We start from the raw sequence: 20,981 nt of genomic DNA, 5'->3' as shown, positions 1-20,981 counted from the left end.
CATGTGTGTTATTTCCTAGTGTTAATGTCTTCCTGTTAGTAGAAAATAGCAAATACGCTTCTATGAGCAGGTGTGTCGAAGCTGGTAGTGTATGAAGGATATACGTTACATGCGTGAGTCATCATTCATCATGCTAATTTAGCTAATTGTTTAAGTCTTGACTTAGCATCTACCAAAATGCTCAAATTAATGTACGGCATCATTTGTAAACCTATTGCAAACAGTGACCGGTGTGTAATAACCTCATTTTAATCCACACTATTACTACTGAGTCTGTACGTGTATCGCAACTCACACCTCTCTGTCTGCCAGCTGTGTGTGTGTGTGTGTGTGTGTGTGAGTCACTCTGGTGTTTTTCCCCTTAACAGTGACCTCACCTTTGCTCAGTAACTCTCTTTAGTGTAATGAAAGGTGCACTGTGTGTAGAGCTGTGTGGTCACAGTAATACAGAAATAAGGCTTTTCAGGAACAACTTGAGGAAGTTACTGGATGGGAACAAGAAATGGTTTACCACAGAATGTGTGTACGTGAGTGAGAGAGAGAGAGAGACAGAGAGAGAGAGACAGAGAGACAGATACAGAGACATGGCGAGCATTGAGTAGTATTAAATATTTGACCCCAAAAAAATTAAGAAGGAACTGGTACAAAAATAACTGAGGAGAGATGGCATTGCTACTCACTACCATACTGTATTGCCAAATTTATATCATATTTTCATATTAATAAAGACTTGTCAGTGAGGAGGCACTAAAACAATATAGGGCCTAAAGCATAACCTTGTGGGACACCATACAGCATTTTCTTTAGCCTCCAAGAGTCTGAATCTATGCTAACAATCTGGTAAAAGGTCTGTGTGGATGATGTATCCTGACTTGCCTCAATACAGATATACGCCTGAAAAGTTACAGAATATGCCTGTCATTTAACTGTTAATGCATGCTGTAATCTTAAAGACTGTCCTGTGATTATCCCAGGACTCATACTGAACATCCTTTCAATACACATATTACTGTTTGACTTTACGCTACACCTGTATACTGTAATGATTTGTAATTTCACCCAGAAGAGGATGAGTTCCCTTTTCAGCCTGGTTCCTCTCAAGGTTTCTTCCTCATGTTGTCTCAGGGAGTTTTTCTTGCCTCTATTGCCTCTGGCTTGCTCATTGGGGATCTAAATCAACATCCTGATTTCTGTAAAGCTGCTCTCTGACAATGTCCATTGTTAAAAGCAGGACACAAATACAATTTAATTCAATTTTAGCAACATCTTCTTTCTGTTAAGAAACTGCCCAGTCCAAACTCAGTGCTTCTCAAGCGATTTTTGACTTTCAAACAGCGTACCGCTCTACCTTCTGATCCATCACATGGCATCACGAGCTGTCCACAAGAGAAAGATAGTTTATCATTTTGATCATAAGTCATTCCAACCCAGTGGGAAATCACTGGCACAGAACCGGACAGACACGTTCTCTCAGTCAGCTGATCTATGGATGACTGAAAACAACATCTGCACATCTTCATAATACCTCTAGGCCAAATACATGCAAACTATCCTAATGCTGAAGGTTTCTCTGATACAGTACCTTTGGATGTAGGTGAAGTCTTTCTAAAAAAAAATAAAATAAATAAAATAAAGAACAATAGAAAGAATGTTTTAGCTGTTCATTGATATTAACACATTTAAAAGAATTTGTTTTTATTTTAAGCTAGTGGATATGCTCAAACATCCAAAACCTATGTAACATAGAATAATAACCATCATAAACAGTTATGGTGTTTTTGGTGTATAAAGCATATAAAAGTTATTGCACTTAGTATTTTTTTTTGTATATTTGTATTTTTTATTGCTAAATTCTCAGAATTCATGCTCAAATAATTTGTTGTGAAGAAGTTGTACTTATTCACAACTTCTTCCTGGTTGTTTTTATTTAATGCTCAGATGTTCAGTGATTCATTAGCAGTAGCTCAGTGGTTAAGATATTGGATTTCTGATCAGACACTTCTTGGCCCTTGAGCAAAAGGCCCTTAACCCTCAACTGCTCAGTTGTATAAATGAGATAAGAAAGTCGTAAGTCGCTCTGGATAAGGGCGTCTGCCAAATGCCATAAATGTAAGTTAGTGATTTTCTTTTCAGATTGTCATCAAGTTTTTTTTTTTGTCCAGGATTCCTGATCACCTGACTGATTAATGTCCTGAATAATATCTGATGATCCAGGTCAGATGTATAATCTGTTATGGTTAACTATTATGGATTTTCAATTAACCTTTGTCTAAATCTAAGTCTCTTAACTGGTTTATCTGTTTATCTCTTAACTGGTTTAACTGGCAGAAATTCCTCTCCCTGACACAGATTATGATGAAGTTATCTGAAACTTTATCCAAGAATAAAAACATTTTTTCCGTCGTTCCTAAACTAGTTTATCTGCCTTTTTGTTTTTGTTGTATCTTTCCTATTTAACTGAAGCAGGAAATAATAATCATCACAAAGGTTCCTCTACAGAGCATGACATGTTTATACCGCATGTCCTCCCACAGCAGTTAATTCGAATTCTGTTGATTAATTTTCTATAAATGCAGCTCTGCCAGTAGTTACAAAGTCAAAAATCACATGTATATTAATCTCTGTAATAACTTACACAGGGATTTGTATGATATCATACTTAGTATATTCACAATAATAATAAAAAATATTTCAACAAAGAAGTACTAGTATTTTTTTGTTACAGTGATGAAAGTCCAGAAAGTAGTTGTAGGAAGCTCACTTTATTCCATGAGACGAAATCATTTCTATTTAATCTTGTACAAAATATCATTAGCTTCTTGTTAAAGAGAAACAAGGCATGTAGACTGCATTAATTTTATCTCTTGGTGGACTGAGTGTTTTAAATGTACATATACTGTAAAGAACCTCAAAAGGTTTTACACACTTTCACATTGTCCTGTTTTGCTGCCAGAATGTTCATAATTATATTACTTTTTTGTCTTCACTGAGACCAACCATTTGTTATTTATAAAACTGTCAGATTCTGTGCATAGTGTAGCTTTATCATGCTTCTGATTTACATTTGACGTTAAAGTAGTCATTCAATAATCTTCAAACACTGAATAATCATTGCTTAATGTGCTTTTTTTAACCCAAAAAGTTATTAAAACGCAACATTTTTACACCTTTACCTCTATGAATATACCAAAATATGCAATTCAGAAATGCTCCCATGTTCTCCTGCCATTCTGACGTAGCTAGTGGGATTACTAATCAGCATTATCATATTCCCATGAACCCAAGATTTTGTCAATGACTCACATTAGCTAAGTCAGCTAGTTAGATTCTTTGGTTAAAATTTTCCAGATAGTACACGACAGCTTCAAGCTGATGGTTGAGCCATCATAATGTCATGAGTTGAGGTCATATGCAACACTTCCCACATCTTTTTTTTTCTTCAGGAGAAATAACTTCATTTCTGTTTTAAATGGTGGCTTTTGTGACTCAAACACCAACTTTCATAATCTAAATCAGCCATTCAAGAGGACATAACTGTTAAAAAATTACATTTTTAGGGAGCACAGACATGCTGAGGTGAAACGGTGGTTATTTTTATGTACTTGTTGACATGGTGGATATTTTTAACAAGGTGTGGCCACGGATTAATATAGAGCAAGGCCACGAATTAAGCTGCTCGTGAACTATATTGTGGCCACAAAGTGCTTCACTCATGGCTACTATTGTATTTTAAAATGAGTGAGAGACAGAAATGAATTGGATTAGACATTGCAGTCACAGGAACCTAAGCATGGAGATGATTAATGATATTACACTTTACTACAATCTTAGAATGATGCATAAAGACATACTGGAGTCACTGGCGTTTGTGACATCAATATACCCACGTCAGCAAATTCTCAATGTGAATAGACTTTTTTGCCCACTGCCACCAGATAATTAACTGAAGACCATGTATTATGTATGACTTTTCCACAATATATTTCATTCTGGGCTACGTTTACACAGTTCATGGCTTTTACTTTGGTATTTCATGACCACAACATCATACTTCATGGCCACACCTTATTAAAAAATAACCACTATGTCATGCTAAATCAGATTCATTAGTAAATATTTTAATTCCTTCCTAGTATCAGCACTTTTCCAGTCATTGCTTGCTCTCTGATTATTGTTCTTACTTAATGATCCAGTTAAGAGGAAAGATAGTTTCTAAAAAGGGAGCTAATACTTCCTCATATATCATTATCTTGACACTGCTTTGATTTCTGTCAGCGTATCAACTGATTTGCAGCCTGATTGGTTTTCAGTTTTATTTTTAAGTCAGAACTCACTTCTGACAGGTATGATGGTACAATTAATGTAAGAAAAGCTTCCTGTTTGAGAAAAGGAATATCTTTACAAAATCAGACAAGTGTTTTTGACACTTCATTGGCACGAGGTTTCACTTGAACCTGCATCTGATAGAATGCCGAAGAAAAGGCGTGTGCGTGATCATGACCGACTTGATCTGACCTGTCTGTTTTTTTTTTCCCTGATTCTTTTCCTCCAGAGCTCATGGAAAAATAAGCTAGGCAACTAAATAAATAAATAAATAAATAAATAAAAATATTTCTAGAAATAGGGTTAATAAGCTTATATTGGTTTTATAGTCATATCATAATGAGAAATATTTTATTATTTTCTCTCTGGCCACTTTATTAGGCACACCTCTACACCTGTTCATTTAATCGGCCTATTGTGTGGCACCAGTACAACGCATAAAATCATGCAGATACAGGTCAAGAGCTTCAGTTAATGTTCACATCAAACATCAGAATGAGGAAAAAATGTGATCTCAGTGACTTTAACTGTAGCATGGTTGTTGGTGCCAGACAGGCTGGTTTGATTATTTCATTAATATCCTGGGATTTTCAAAAAGAACAGTCCCTAGAGTTTACCCAGAATGGCGCAAAAAACAAAAAACATCCAGTGAGCGCCAGTCTGCGGTTGAAAGCAGCATGTTGATGAGAGAGATCAGAGGAGAATTGCTAGGCTACTTCGAGCTTACAAGAATTCTGCAGTGACTCAATCTACCACTCTTTATAACCGTGGTGAGCAGAAAAGTACCTCAGGACGCACAACACATTGAACCTTGAGGCGTGTAGTTCCCCTCCTGTCGAATCTGAGGCTACAGTGGGCACAGACTGACTGAAACAGGACAGAAAAACATTGTCTGGTCTCCTGATATATGACGTTGTTGTTGTTCCTCTTTCGGCTGCTCCCGTTAGGGGCTGCCACAGCGGATCATTGGTCCGCGTATTTGATTTGGCATAGCTTTTACACCGGATGCCCGTCCTGGCACAACCCTCCCCAATTTTATCCGCGCTTGGGACCAGCACTGAGAGTGCACTGTTGCATGGTTCCCTGGCCAGGAACCAAACCCGGGCCGCAGTGGCGAGAGCACTTTGGCCTAACTACAAGTTTCACTTAATGAGATATTTTTAAGATTTAAAACAGGCAGGAGTGGTTAAGTGTGTGACAAGATTGAAAAAAAAAACATTCAGAAACATCAAGATCATTAGCCCAACTATAGAGTTATAAATAAATAGATATATAGTTATAAATATACTAATGACACACATCTTCTAGAGTTACTCTCAATGGATACAACTGCTGTGAATTTTTTTTCTGACACAATGCTCCTATCCCTCCCCTTCCTTCTAATTTCCTCTCAGTGTTAATGACAATCTTTCAGTAAATGAAGGTAAATGGGAAACCTTTTCTATATATAAGCTAGACACCTGGCAATCAGGTTAGTGGTGACTCACCAGACACGGATATTTTAATGGCGTTACTAGAGATACACCACAAAGGGAAAGACGCTTCATGATGACGTCATTGTCTGTAAGCACAGCTGTCTCCCACTTCTGCCTAACAACGCTCACGTCAGTCCATACATGGTGCTGACCTCCACACCACACACATGTATGTGTCAGCATGATTTTTCCCCACTTCCTATGTGTCACTTGCCATGTATTTCAATAGAAAAGACTTTAAGTCGGACAATACTGTGTACATATCTTGTCTGTAAGGTCAAATAAGTACCTTAAATAAGTTTTTTTTTAAAAATCCATCCTGAATAACTTGCATATTAATCTTTACAATTAACCTGTGCTCTTCATTGGCATATGACATTTATTCTATTTGACTTTTTTAGTTTAAACGTGACATGTTGATCTATTTTCACTTTAGTTAACAGTTTCCCACTGCCGTTCGACTGCTTGCAGATGGCACTGATTGGTGCAGTGGGATTTAGTGCTCTCTTCATCTCTACTTAAAGAGACCGATGCAGCAGTGCTTTAGTCCTTTAGTCTGTCCTGTTGTTTCATCTGTACACTCTGTTTAAATCTTTAGCTTTCATGCTAATCAACACCTTGCACTTGTCATCTAGTAGATTGCTAACTAGCCGAGCCGAGTCTCTGCCGTAACTCAGCACAACTGCATCGTATAGCTGCATTGCATTCTGCGACTTTGAGTCAAATGGTTGCTGTCTCTATTACGTCTGCACTGGATTTCTCATTAATATGACATTGACTATCTCTGGAAAATGGTGAGTTGTTTCATGAGCTAACAGTGAAATCTGACTGCTATCCCTTATGTTTGTGAAATGTAATGTAACTGCGCTAGCAATGGCTTCCTGTGACATCAGACAACTCCAAACAATATTGTGTGTTTCAGGGTAGAGTTTTCCTACCCTGCATTCGCTTTCCCATATTAAAGGTACAAAAGATGTACCTTCCTGAATGTCCCACCTCAGTGAAATGTTTTTTTCATCTTGAAATGTTTCGACCTTGTTCTAAAAGTTCTTGCAGCTATCCATGAAATAAAGTTACCAAAGTTAGAGAATCCATATGGAAAAGAAATTTATTGAACATTATTGAACTTATTAAACTTATTTTATATATGTATATATATATATATATATATAAATAAGTTTAATAAGTTTATATATATATATATATATATATATATATATATATATATATCCACAGAAAGTACTTACTACAGAGAGTAAAACGTAATCGAGATGTAGAACTAATACAACGTTCTATATAAACAGTAAAAAAAAAAATTTATACAGAAATATGTGAAAACAAAATGTACCATAAATTATGTATTTTATTTGTTTAATAAAGATAAAGATCTTATACATTCATATAAAAAAAAACTGCCTTCTAATGCATAAATACTATCATAATTCAAATTCAAATTTGACTTTAACACATTTAAGTGAAACGTGTTCTGTTAACCCTAATGGAAATACATAAAGCCTAATCGTCATGAATTCATGATGAGTAAAATAAATTTTATGATGTTTTTATATGTTTATTAAGGTTTATTAAGGCAGTGTGTGCGGTGTGTAGAGATTAGTTTACATATCACTAAACACACTATAAAGATGCTATGTACAGGAGGTAGTGCATGGAGAGTCAGTTTATCAGTGTCTGTTGTGGTGGTAGTGGTTTTGGGTGTAGTCTGTATTCTCCACAGGTTCTGACCTCAGTGAATGTGGTGCACTAATCATCAGGCTGGGCAGAGAGCTGAGTGGCTCTTCCTGCTGGTGGAGAAGAAGCGGAGCTGTGATCACACCCTGTTCTCGCACGGGCTGGGGCAGTTCCTCCGGCAGGTCCATGGGGATCTCATGCTCCTGCTGCTGCAAGTGCTTGATGATCTCCGTGGACAGATAGTGAGGGTCACCATCAGCTCGCTGGTCTGAGTAAAACAAATCATTAGAGTTAATGAAAATGCTTCCAAGGAATTATTAGCAATGTATTGTCTAAGAACGTGTTCATAGAAAGTTTTACTTAAAAGTGTGGCGGCCTGTGAAAACCCTTCATGTGGTCACATTTTTAACATTTTCTACTTTATATAGTTCTGGAAACTTTCCTGGACTGGAATATATTTTTTCTTTTGTGTATATCTCAATCAGAAGTAAAGCTCTAGCATTCAAATCACCAAAAGTGCAAAGCAAGAAAATCACATTTAAAATTTCATTCCAATTCATTCCACTGGAAGACGCCATGCCTACCTCTACATTTACAACCTCATCTACTTACGAGAAAACAGCATTTCTGCCAAATTTGAAAGAATTATAATTTTACAGTGGGAAATGAGTTCTCACTTTGATTATCAGTATCATCCACATCAGTCTCTGTCTCATCTCCTGAGGTAAAAGTCACTAAACCCACCCACCATTTCTGATTTAAACCCGAGCCTCATCATCATCACTTCACATGACTGATCTCTGCTCATGCGAACATCACTGGGGAAATTTCTTGTTATTACTGTCTTTTTAAAATTATGTTTTATTAAGCTTTTAAAACTTGAGGGTGCAGGGTGTGTGAGTGCTCTTCTCTGTTTTGATGATGATGTGACAGTGCAGAAGCATCATGGACATTTTGAAAGCTGCTATCTGATAAATCATGAGAAAACACACTTGTTTTCAGACAAAACAGCGTAGTTGCTTTTAAATCAAAATCAATCTTCTAATAGTTCTTAGTAATTTTTCACATAAAAAACATGATATTAACGTAACTGCATCAGTAAAAACATTCACTTTGTACTTCTTAATACTTTTAAAAGTAGCAACCTTTTGATTTTCATTTGAGTTTACATATCTCTAAACACACATGACTTAAGGAAGCTAGAAAGATTTTGACACTTTATCTATACTTTCACTGAAGCATAAAGTTTCAGTACTTTTTCCGCCCCTGGAGCTCAATCTCCAGCATGAGACGTTTGAGTTACAGTAAGACTCACCGTCGAGCAGGATAAGGCGGTAGCGGTTGCGACACTCTAGAGAACATTCCAGGATGTGGCTGAGAGTCCTGTAAAAGAGCAGGACTTGCTGTCTCCTGTCCTGCTTGCTGAACCCCGCAGTTCTGTCCTGAGACATCTGATAGAGAGTGAGCAGAGGAGTGGCGTACTCCACCACACAGAAATACGGCTGGAGACAGAGACACAGAGGCGTTAGAGAGATCACCTAATGACACCAGGGAGAGAATTAGAAGAAAAACAGAACTAAAAACAAGAGGTAATGTTACTGTAAGGTTACAAAGATAACATTTTTGCAATGTTCTAAAAATATCTACCATAAGAAGTGGTGTGATAGAACATTTCTCACACAACATTCCTAGTTAGACATTAAACACTGAAAATTAACAATTAAAATATTGTTGTAGGAATGATTATATAAAAGACGCTCATAGATCCAAAGGTTTGTCCAAATGAAATGTTCAGAAAATGTACTGCTAACTTAATATTAAGTATATTAATATATAAGTAATTGAGTGACATCTGTGACTATAACAAAGTGCAGGGTGATAGTTTAGACATTATCCACACAGTGGTGCTGCTTCTCAAGTTACAAGCATTTTAATAAAGCTATGGCAGTTTCCTTATACAGTTTCCTTATACAGATTCCTTATTTCTTGACTAATGAATGTAAACAAATGGTTTTTACAGATATTACAGAGATTATGTTTGTTGTAAAACATGAACTGTGATTTTACAAGCTGTCACATTAATTTAATCTCTGCCAAAAGAAGCGATGAAGTGTGTGAAGAGGGATTTATGTGTCATAGATTTTGTTATATTACTAATAACTGAGATGATCCAGTCTTTAATCTCAAGGCTGTGAGTTTAAGCCAGAGTAAAAATGATTAATACATTTTTTAAAGAATGTAATAAAAACAAGTACTGTCCCATACAGAAAAGCAATATATTTGATTTGATGTTCGAAGTCTTATATATAGTCCCAGTAACAACACAGAAAGACAATATATTTTAAAATATATTTTTTAGGTTATATGCAAATACTTGTCATCAACCCATATTTTTTAAATCACATATATTTTGAGCTACAGTACTGTGCAAAAGTCTTAGGCACCCTATTTTTTTTTTAGTACAAACTTTATTGTAGATTTTTATTTTATGACTTCTACATTATTGATTCAGTACAAAAACATTTTAGATTTCCAAACATTAGTTTTCCAGCACAAAATTAAATGTTACAGAAAAATGTTTGTAGGTCAGTAAAGAAAGCAGCAGATTACATAAGAGACACTTTTCAGACAAAAAAACATAATGAAGGCTGCTGGGTTTTGCTGCAAAAATAAGACGTGTGTGTGACAGTCAAAGTCTCCAGAAGAACTGTGGCTGCTTCTGCAAGATGCTCAGTAACACTTATAGCTCATTTCCTTATAAAACTGCACACACTGTACCTGAGACTACAATTTTTTATAAAGCGAAGGATCATCACACCAAATATTGACTTTGTTTCATTTATTACTGTTTACTGCTCTTTATAGTATTTTTTTAATGTAGAAATATTTAGTTTCATTATTTTTGAAGGCATCTTTGCTCTACAGCATTTCTTTGCATGTGCCTAAGACTTTTGCACAGTACTGTATATTTATGAATATTGCAATAAAAAACTAATATTGCTCAACTGAAAGACACCTGGACTGCTTAGTGCTTGACCTAACAAACCTCATATTCAATATAACTTTGGATTAAGCCCGGATTAAAAAAAAACATTCCTGAAACCAAATCCTGAACGATCTTGTCCAATCAGTGTGTTATGTGATGTAGTTGAACAAGGCTGGATTTTCAGTGCTTTGCTCCTCACCTCTTGTTTGTGGTCAGTGATTTTGTAGATGCTGTGTTTGTAGACTCTGCCCCTGACGCCAGCCCGGTCGAGCTGCATCTCCGGGAGGTTCTGGTGGAAACGTACGTTATGGTCCTCTTCCTCCATCTTGGTGGGGGCCACTGCACTCAGAGGCAGGAGGATGTGTAGCCGGGAAGAATGGAGAATCTCTCCGGTCTGGTTATAGTGTTTCCTCACCTGTTCCTCCAACGCTGTGGAGACACAAACAGGGAATAATTGAATACCCAACCTGCTGGCCAAAAATATGCAGCTGTAGACTGGTGTAAGCTGACAGGAGGGCTACAGTAACTCAGATCACCACTCTTTAGAACCATGGTAAGTAGAAAAGTATGTCAGAACACACAACCCTGCAAACCTTGATGTGGATAGACATTGGGTTTCCATCCTATTTGATGAAACATTTCTCTGGAAACTATGTACCTCATTCTGTTAATCCATTAAGTACAGTGCAGTTACTCCCTAGACTCTTCTTCTGATCAATTATGTATCTTAACAGTGTTGTGTTGTTTGAAGCAAACATATATACATAGATTAGGGAATGTATCTTTGAAAATATCCTGGGTGAAATTGGCTTAACATGTTGCATATTGTGGACACCAAACATTATCTTGATCAACCACATTTGCGACAAAATTTTTTTTTTCTTAGTAGACCATTTCTTAGTACAAACTTGGCTGAAAATTGGTATCAATACAGTGTAATGAGCAAGTAAGAGGTGAAAGGGGCAAGGAAGAAACCTTGACAGGGACCAGACCCAAAAGGTCTGATAGCGAGATGATACACCAGATAGAGAACTTACAAAAGATTACAGTATACAGTCTTTAAGCTCTTTAAGTGTGTGTTGCCACCAAGCAGTCATTTATCAACACATCTCTGCTCAAGGAAAATGTGGAAGTGTGTGGTATACCATTTTCATAACAGTGTGTGTTTGTGGAAGTGTACCTGGTATCACTAGCTTCAGATAACCTATGTAAAAGGACCAGGCTAAGCCATGAGCTACATTCAGCTTCCTGCTCTCACACACCTCTGAGATCTCCACTGGTGCAGGGCCCTGAAAAGAGAGGGAGAGAGAGAAAGAACAGAGGAAGAAGAGAAAGAGGGAGGAACAGAGAAACAGGAAGGGGAAGGCATTTGTTGATTACAGTACATGACAGTCATACAGACAAAAGCCGTCTAGACATCACATTTTTAGAAACATAGAATAAAATATCTCCAGTAGACTTCAAGAATGATTTGAGATTGACAGTGTTTTCACAGGATTCCCTGATTCCAGTATGGTGAGGGGAAATAGGCATCCAGACACCTTTGTTTTTGTTAATTAATATACATGTTTATGACCAAATTCTTCAACAGCCATAAGAGCTTGTTGAACATCCAATATAGATTTAGTCCCCCTTTTGCTGTTATAATGACCTCCACTCTTCTGCGAAGTCTTCCCACTAGATTTTGGAGTGTGGAGTAGGGATTTGTGCTCATTCAGCTACAAGAGCATTAGATGTCAGGTGAGGAGACCTGGAGTGCAGTCAGTGTTACAGTTCATCCCAAAGGTGCTCAGTGGGGTTGAGGTCAGGGTTCTGTGCAGAACACTGGAGTTCTTCCACTCCAACTTTGGCAAACCATGTCTTCATGAGCTCATTTTGTGTACAGGGGCATTGTCATACTGGAACAGGTTTGAGCCTCTTAGTTCCAGTAAAATGAAACTGCAATGCTACAGTAATACAAAGACATTCTTTACAATTGTGTGTTTCAGTCTTTGTGGAAACAGTTTGGGGAAGAACGACATATGGGTGTGACGGTCAGGTGTCCAATGACGAATGTAAATTTTTATTACAAAAATTCCAAAAAAATACATAATTATATTATGTGTATACATTTGATGTGGATATATGTACTGGAAGTACAGTAATTGACAAAAGCAAAAGTGCCTTAATATTTATTTCCCCTCACTGTATAGAAACCGGCTTAGCTCTAAATATCACTTCCCTCACTGGAATTACTGAGAAGGCTTGTTCCTTGTACCTGACCTTTTGGTCAGTATAGTTTTTATAACACTTTTGTGTTTACATCAATTCCCTTCAAGGCCAAGATATGTCATATCACTTTCATCTCTAAGTCAAACCCGTGCCTCTAAGCTACTACTCTAGTTCAGTCCATTCAGTCCTGTGACCAGTCCAGTGGTCCTGTGAATGGTTCAAATACTATATTGCTGACATATATGTCTAAATAAACAATGCCACAAACTCTAGCCTGGGGATCGGGGTGGAGTCATTCTGGATGAGACCACTCCCATCAAGACAGATATGTTTCATCATAGGATAAAGATAATCAGCCAGAGGAATGTAGTATTGATCTGCAGGGTCCAAGCACCATTTGCAAACAACACTTCCAGGGGCCAGTTCTTGCCAGGTTGTATAGAACACTAGATCAGAGATGAACAGTTTTTTAGATGATAGGTCATTGTTATACGTGTGAAATGACTACCTTTTCCGAGTATTTATTGTTCTTTCAGCTGCTCCCATTAGGTTCCACATATTTAATTGGCACAGGTTTTGTGCCAGATGCCCTTCCTGACGCAACCCTTTCATTTTATCTGGGCTTAGGACCAGGACTGAGAGCGCACTGGCTCTACAACCCCCCCAAGTGGCTGGTTTGGTTCCCTGCCCAGAAATCAAACCCAGGCCGTGGCAGTGAGAGCATGGGATCCTTAGCCACTGGACCACCAGGGAACAACTGCTTTTTCCAAGTAATCATTAGAAATCCACTTATGAACTAGCACAAAGGTGCTATATAGCAAAATTATAGCTTGTTTGGAATTACTGCTCCCGTCATTTGAATGTTATAGCACCTCCTGTTAATGGCTATGCCTTACATTTTACACACAGAATCTTGTGCTGAATATGGATTTCAACTTTTATGTGAGCTTATGCCACCAATTATTAGGTTACAGCATTTTGAGAAAATTAAGTGCTACCATTGATTGACGTGGTGGCCATATTGTTTACAAATCTCAACATATTTTGGATAATTATTAAGCTTCAGACTCTACTGAGTATTTAGAGGACAGTTTTGTGAAGATATACCAGAAATTCTAGGACTACATTGTAAAAATATGTTTAGCATATTATGCAAATATTACCTCAAAATCTAAGTAGGCAGAGCCAGAGCAGAATGGTCCAACTTGCAAATTTTGACCCATGGTTCTGGAGAAACAGATCTCTAGGTCTCTCTAGCCTGATTAGTAGTAAGGAGTACTTTCTACTGACCAATTCTTATGTCTCTATGAGTTGTGGTTTGGTATACAGAAAAAGGAGAATCCAGAAAAGGGGTTCCCAGCACTGGGTGCTTGGACCTCTAAATACACCACAAATATAAATATAATATAGGCAATTGAGAGGGCATGATTTTGAGAGGTTGGCAAGATGCAAGTGAAGAGTTTGTATAGTGCTGATGTGATTCGTGTGAGATACATAGCAATCTTTACCAGAACTCCGAGGGTCTTCAGTAGCAGGAAGAAAGCGCTGGTTAAGACACATAAGACACACTTCTCATGTGTCCATTGAAAACTTTCCACCAGGAGCATCCAAATGACCACACACACTCCTACTAGAGTAGCACTGCTGAAACAGGCCCAGAGCATCTGCTGGATGCTGCCACTATACCTGATAGAGAGCATGGAATGAAAGAGTCATTTAACTGATTACAAATGCATACAAACACTGTAAATGTAAATATGTATTTCCTTATGAAAGACATTGTTATTATTTTAATGTATTCTCCATGAATGTGCAGAGAGTATGATCTAGGGGTGTGCAACTAATCCCATTTTAATTATTCAGTACAATCCCATTATATTTGTTTTTGTCTTCATTAATTAATTAGACATAACTGATGAAGATTTTGACAAACTTAGCTAAAGATAGCTAATAGGATAATGTTAGATACCATTAAAAAAACTGCTGTGTAAGTCACAAACTCTTCATTTTCACAAAAGGTTGTCTTTGCCTAGATGGGCAATTACTCTCTCCCCTGTCAATCAGAGCAACACTAGCCAATCATGGCCAACTGTGAGCTCACATATGCGGAAAAGGGCAGTCAGGGCTTTCTTCCAAGTGTGTTCAGCTGCCCTGTGATTTAGCATGAGCAGCAGTTTGAAAAGGCAGCAGTTTGAAAAGCAGTTCACAGGAAGCATTCACCCTCTCGTTTGGTAGCTGTCACATGATAGGTGAGAGCTACTTAGTGTTTGGAAATTGGCAAAATGAGCTTTGTACCTGTTGAGTCAGGCCAGGCTCTCTTTGGCGCAGCAGTAACCCTAATGTAGCAGACATATGGTGACAAGAAGAGGAAGTACAAAGCATTTGAATTCTGCCTACCCAGGAAGGCAACGCCATGCCCACCACCCTCCATGCAACTGTCACAAGCCACTCCATTGGTCTGATGCATCAAAGCTCTGAGCAGGCCTCATAACAAGCCACTCAGCAAGCAACCTCGTCCCATGTACAGGACCTGAGGTTAAATGTTTTTGCCGCAGCAGAGAAACCCCCAATTTCCCCAATTCTCCCGAAGAAAAATTCTCCCCAAGGACTGCCTGATATGTGATCTTACGAGGAGTTAAGTCTGGGTTCTCCCCCCTGCCAAAAAAACAAACTCTCGTTCAATGGGGACATTCCCTCCCCACCCATGGTTATAGCACAGTTCTTCATTCTTTGTGCTGCCAAAAACAGCATCCCCTCCCAGCACACAGCAGTCTGTGCCATTATGCTGGAAGAAGACTTGACAAGCAGTGTTCCCACACCATTTACACCACTCCCACATTTCAGTTAAAGGCTAAGGCTGAGAAAATCAGCTTCTGGAGGAAAATCACTCCAGGAGCTCAGTGTGTCTCCAACTGCTTCACGGCTAGATGGCAGTCATTGAGCTTAGCAATCTGTGTGTGGGTGGTCAAAACAATAACCAGGGGCTACAAATTGCCACAAAACCCAGTAGGTTAGGACTGTGAATGGGAATCACACAAATTATCTGGAGCGCTTATCTGGATACCTCTGACACAGTTTAAATGGTGTCCCCAGGGACACCATGTATTAGTGTGCCATGACAAAATGACAGCTGTAGCATACATCAAACACCAGGGCGAGATGCACTCATTGTATCCTGGGTGTGAAACCTCCTTCATCACAGGATGAATCAGGACCTCTATGAGAGGATCATCCTTTTCCAGGATATAGTATAGAGCATATAGGGCAATTGTAGCAGTTATCTATTACAGGTGGATCTCAAACACAAGATGATGAAATTACATTACTGTAAACTTTTTCTGACTTATGCCTGATGCATGAGAAGTGAATAGGTTCACTGAGAAGAGTGAGTGCAGCCAGATCTGATATGCCTGAAAGCACAGTGGGGCCTTTCCTTCCGATCTGTCAAGCAAGCCTCGATGCAATTGTACGCATCTACAGAGGTCAGTTACAGATTTATCTTTCCACAGATTGATCTCTCCACTCGATGACTGTCCACTCGAGAACTGGGGTGACATTAATCGTGATCTATCATTTTTAATGTGTTTTGATGACAGCGTAAAGATGATCACGTGGCTCAGAAGTAGGGCTGTGGAATACTGGTTGGAAGGTAATGCATCTGAATCCAGGGTACCTTCAAGCTGTCACGTATTTAGGGGCGAAACTAAGGTTTACCAGCAGAGACCAAAACTAAACCATTAACATCATCTTTTATTCGTTAGACTGGCCAAGTAATGGAGATTTCATGGACATTTCTGGTCAGTTGATGCTTGCTGGGTTATGTTTACTGCTCAAATGATACACTCAATTAATCTAACTGATACCCTGTCTTATTTAGGTTTATAACATATGTATATAATGATATATACTGAAGTATTGAAAGAGAATAATTGTAGTACTATTGTAGATATTTTTCATCAATTATTCTGATTTTATTTTTATATTTTCTCCATAATCATGTCATTATTGTCCCACATTGTAGTCTTATAAAACCAGATAGGTTCAAACTTGATCTTAAGCATTTAAGACAGGTAAATGTCTTACCTCTGTTGTGAATGAAACAGCCACTCTTCAGTAAGCAGGCAAAGGCTGTGCAGTATCGCCCCTAGGCTCAAAGAGAATATGACAATTCCTGATGTCTCTCTCATGAGCCTGGAGTCCAGCAGCCAAACCGCCACCAACGCCAGACCACTCAAGACCACCGCACACGCCGCCGGCACACGGCCCCGAGACCTTGGAACCACACATTCCTCCGCCATCCTGACCTGTGTATGAACATAATTCCAGCATTGTGGAATATGGAAATCCATGTTTGCTTATGTTAAATTCAGATAAAAAGTTTCTTCATACTCCATCGTCTGGGTGCAACTGTCGAGCAGGTTTTCTCCTCCCTCAGTTTCTCCTCCCTATTGTTTATAAAAGAACCATATTTGTCCTAGCCTGTTCTGCAGGTCTGTTCTATTTTCAAAGAGAAACGGCCTCTTTGTACAACACAGGTGCTGACAGAGCTATTGGTTATCTAACAATCTTGATGGCCACTGCAGTTAGGCTACTGGATTACTGATGTCTCTTAAAGAAATTAAAAGAAAAACTCCACACTGAAACACATTAAATGTGTTTATATTAAAATATTTGTTATGTGCTTAGTGATTCTGGTGATAATTTGTTGGTTGGTGGTGTATTTTTGTTATTCCTGTGAGACTTTTTGGTTGTCTGCCACACTATCTTTGCTAGGAGAATAAATTTCAGTGATCTCGATCATAAGAGATAATGGTCAGGTTTTGCTGTTTGGGTTGTGTTAAGTACGCATTGTGACAATTTAATACTAAAATTGTGCATATTCAGACCTGAGACTTAAGAGCTATTCAGAAATTATGTTTGAAGAGTTTGTGTAGCAGAGTTTGCCTAAAAAAGAGGCATGTCTCAGTTATGCACAATTCTGAACTTGAATATAAGTGATATCGACTCGAGCGAGGAGCAGTATGCAGTCTAGCAGAGCATTAGATGTTTATTTCAATGCTTGCCATCTTCCTATTCATATATCATCACACGTAAGTCCAATCTTAATGTTTCATTTTTAAACTGGTTCTTGCTTTTATGTTACATCGTATGACATTTAACAACAAAAAATCAATTTCATTCTTCAGTTTGCATTTTCTATCCCTGAGTTTTTGAGGGCTTAAAGGTAAGTGAACAATTCCATGTTTAAAAGTGGAGGTCTAGACACTAATGAAAATCCCCCTCTCTGACACTTCTACTCAAGAAAATATCTCACAACCTTGCATGAACTACACCCAGGTAATTTTATTAATTTGAATGGGGAACTCAGAAAAATCACACTTAAGTACCTGTGTAACCTGACTCATCAATGTGAATACACATAACTTTTCCTGCATACATTTTGATGTATCTTTTGGATTTAAGTTGCCAATTCTGAATCCAGCCCAAAGGCACTGTATATTAGACAACAGGTCCTGTAATGTCATTCAGTATGCTATTGTCACTTGTTAGCAGCCGCATCACTAAGAAGTTCTGCCTGCCTATATAACATTTCAGAGTTTGATAGATCAGGCAGTGGTGTCAGGACTGACCACCTGCATGGTGCATTGCTGACTTTGACTGTCAGATCACAATCATTGGTCAGTGTCAAATTTAATGTAGGTGGAGGCACAGTTTGCTCAGTTCACACTTCCCCTAAGTTCACATCTGTGTGACTTATTAAAGACACAGAAACTAGCTAATATACAAACAGCATGCAAATGACCAGAGTCCGAGGCTGTCTGATCTGGCCTCATTTATTATTTTTTTTATCTCTTTACCGTACTGTGCAAAAAAAACAAGTGTGTTAAGTCTGTATGTTTATTATGTGAGTATGTTTATTCAGTTACTGTACCTTTAATTAGGCTGTATACAAACTGCACCTGGAACCAGCTATGAAGCGTGAACTGCAGTTTAAAGCCTATTTCTTCACCCTTTTTTGAGCTGACTTCACACGTTTTTTGCACAATCTCCCATCAGATGAATACATGAGTCAGGAAAAGAGTATTTTACCACATACCTGGGGCATAAATTGTGTGTTCAGGCTTGTATGCCAGTTTCATACATAACACATGGGTCTTTTTTTTTGCACAGAATACGATACAAACAACTTCTAGCCTAGAGAGAGGTCTACGTACAAAAGGTCAGTGATAAGTATTTATCTCCACTAGTAAACCTGAAAACTGCTATAAACACCATCAACAGCATTATTTTAGTTTACAAGATTATTGTCATGTTTTTTTTTTTTTTACATTTAGTTCTTAATTTCAGCTTTGTTTCAGTTTCAAGAGTGTATGAATTATTTTAAGGCCTTTTCAGGGTGATATCTGTAACAAAATATTTGCATGCCTCCGCTGTGATAATTTGACTTTCTGATTCAGAGCAGGTTTTTTTTCTCTTACAAAACTGATACTTATGCCCTGTGATCCATGGTGTATTCCTGTCTTTGCCAGTGTTCCAGGGAAAGACTCCGGATCCACCATAGCCCTGATCAACCCAGGACAGAATGCTTCATGAAGATGCATGAATGAACGAGGAAAAGGTATTTTTACAGATAGTAGAGCTCAAACAAGGAATAAGAAATGAATGCGGGAAATCTGTGGGTGAATAAATCCATTTTGTATCAAAGCAATGAAATAACCTATTTACAGTTTGTTCCTTATAGCTGTGTGAGGGGTTCTTAGAGATAACGATGATCAGGTTGTGGGATTGTGCACTTTTATTTCACTTTATTTTTTTAATGTCTGGAATTAAAGTTATAAGTTTCTGTACTGACTAAATGTTTAAAGTTCCCATCTTTTAGTGACTGTCAGAAGGAATTACACAAAACAGCATGTAACAACGGTCAAAAATGGCAATGTTTCATAAAAAAACAAAAAGATTTCTATCACGGTGAGAGTAAAATCATCAGACTGCCATCGAAAAACAGTAACATAAATGTAACTATCTTCATGATGTTTCCCATCTTTACTGCTGTTTACAATCTTTCGCTTATAAGTGTGATTGTTACATTTAAAAATGTTTTCTTAAAGTTAACTAATTGTTAAAAAAATATATATATTAATCCAACTGGTTTAGACTGACTTACAAGTTTTTGAGGGCATTAATGAATTTTAAATTTGCCACTAATTTGAGATCTTTCTTGCTGTGTTGTGTGAGGGTGTGTTAATAACAGGGCTATACATTAGGGTTTTTTGGGGAAGAAGGGGTTTCTTGAGGTTGAAGGGACAACAAACTGCAACATTTTACATAGACTTTTTAAATTACATTCATTACTCAATATGCCACATGCGGGGCTACATGGGCTACTATTAATTTCTGTTGATCCCTTACACATACATGGCATATGTTTTGAGTGGGTATTTTCTTAGCGGTGAAGAGAAAAACACCAACCACCATCTGGATGAAAACGAAATTAATGAGTAATCACCTGAACTCCCCATTAACCCTAAACTATAGCTGTCCACAATTTGATCATTAACATGCCTATCATCTGAAATCCAGCCATATCACTGTAGTCAAGTGGTTTTATCTCCTCGTATTACATTTTATGAAAGCATCTATAAGTGCATCTATATATTTTATGAGAGATCTATAACTACTATCTTTTGTAAGTCATTCCGTAGCCAAATGATCAGTCACTTTGGAATGTAAATAGTAAAAGTAATTTCCTGATGCAAGGCAGGTCCTGTTACAGATTTTAGAAAAACCATCATGTAAATGACCACGTAAATATGACAAATCTGATATCTGAAGGGATTAGGAGTCAGGCATGACCATGGATCTTGACACTGTGTACATTTATTACAGCAGGAAAAATCACTATAGCAAAGCAAAAGCATAGAAATGGAGAGACTTACCTATAGCACTGAGCAGTCTTTCTCTATCTCTCTTGCTCTCTCTTTCTTTCTCTTTTTCTCTCTCGTCCCCTCTCTCTTTCTCTCACTCGCTGTCTCTCTCTTTCTCTCAGTCTCTCTCTCACTCTTCCTCCCCCTTTCTCTTTGTCTCTGTCTTGTCCTCTCTCAGTCTTTCTCTTGTTTTTGTCTATGTGCTCTTCTCATGTCTGTCTCCGGTGTCTCCACACCCACACTTCCGCTGCCCTCACACCCATTCTGAGTGCTGAGGCTACTTTTCAGTTTCATTTTCATTTGGAAGTCACGTGACACACTTCTCAGCATTGGAGCAATTTTTTTTTTTTTTAAGTAAATGAACTTACTTAC

The 20,981-nt window shown here is 37.9% G+C and overlaps 1 protein-coding gene across 1 annotated transcript; it reads right to left on the bottom strand.

Annotated features, from left to right (window-relative positions):
- Window positions 1–7,040: 7,040 nt before the first annotated feature.
- sting1 (stimulator of interferon response cGAMP interactor 1) lies at window positions 7,041–20,882 on the bottom strand. The gene is made up of 7 exons (XM_026919644.3): window positions 20,622–20,882; window positions 16,768–16,988; window positions 14,193–14,370; window positions 11,654–11,762; window positions 10,673–10,902; window positions 8,803–8,989; window positions 7,041–7,755 (listed from the first exon to the last, which is right to left on the bottom strand). The coding sequence occupies exons 2-7, from the start codon at window positions 16,980–16,982 to the stop codon at window positions 7,481–7,483; spliced, it is 1,194 nt and encodes a 397-aa protein (XP_026775445.3). The 5' UTR covers window positions 16,983–16,988; window positions 20,622–20,882; the 3' UTR covers window positions 7,041–7,480.
- Between the last annotated feature and the right edge of the window lie 99 nt (window positions 20,883–20,981).

The sequence above is a fragment of the Pangasianodon hypophthalmus genome, chromosome 9, assembly GCF_027358585.1.
Source record: "Pangasianodon hypophthalmus isolate fPanHyp1 chromosome 9, fPanHyp1.pri, whole genome shotgun sequence".
Taxonomy (NCBI): Eukaryota; Metazoa; Chordata; class Actinopteri; order Siluriformes; family Pangasiidae; genus Pangasianodon; species Pangasianodon hypophthalmus.
This window is presented reverse-complemented; position numbering and strand designations above follow the sequence as displayed.

What these genes read in the sequence shown, in the direction of transcription:
- sting1 (XM_026919644.3), bottom strand. Translation starts at nt 16,982, where the DNA reads ATGGCGGAGGAATGTGTGGTTCCAAGGTCTCGGGGCCGTGTGCCGGCG. An exon ending in CTGTTTCATTCACAACAGAG is followed by an intron (nt 14,371 to 16,767) that starts GTAAGACATTTA and finishes GCTCTCTATCAG; the next exon opens with GTATAGTGGCAGCATCCAGC. An exon ending in CCGCCTTATCCTGCTCGACG is followed by an intron (nt 7,756 to 8,802) that starts GTGAGTCTTACT and finishes TGTTTTACTCAG; the next exon opens with ACCAGCGAGCTGATGGTGAC.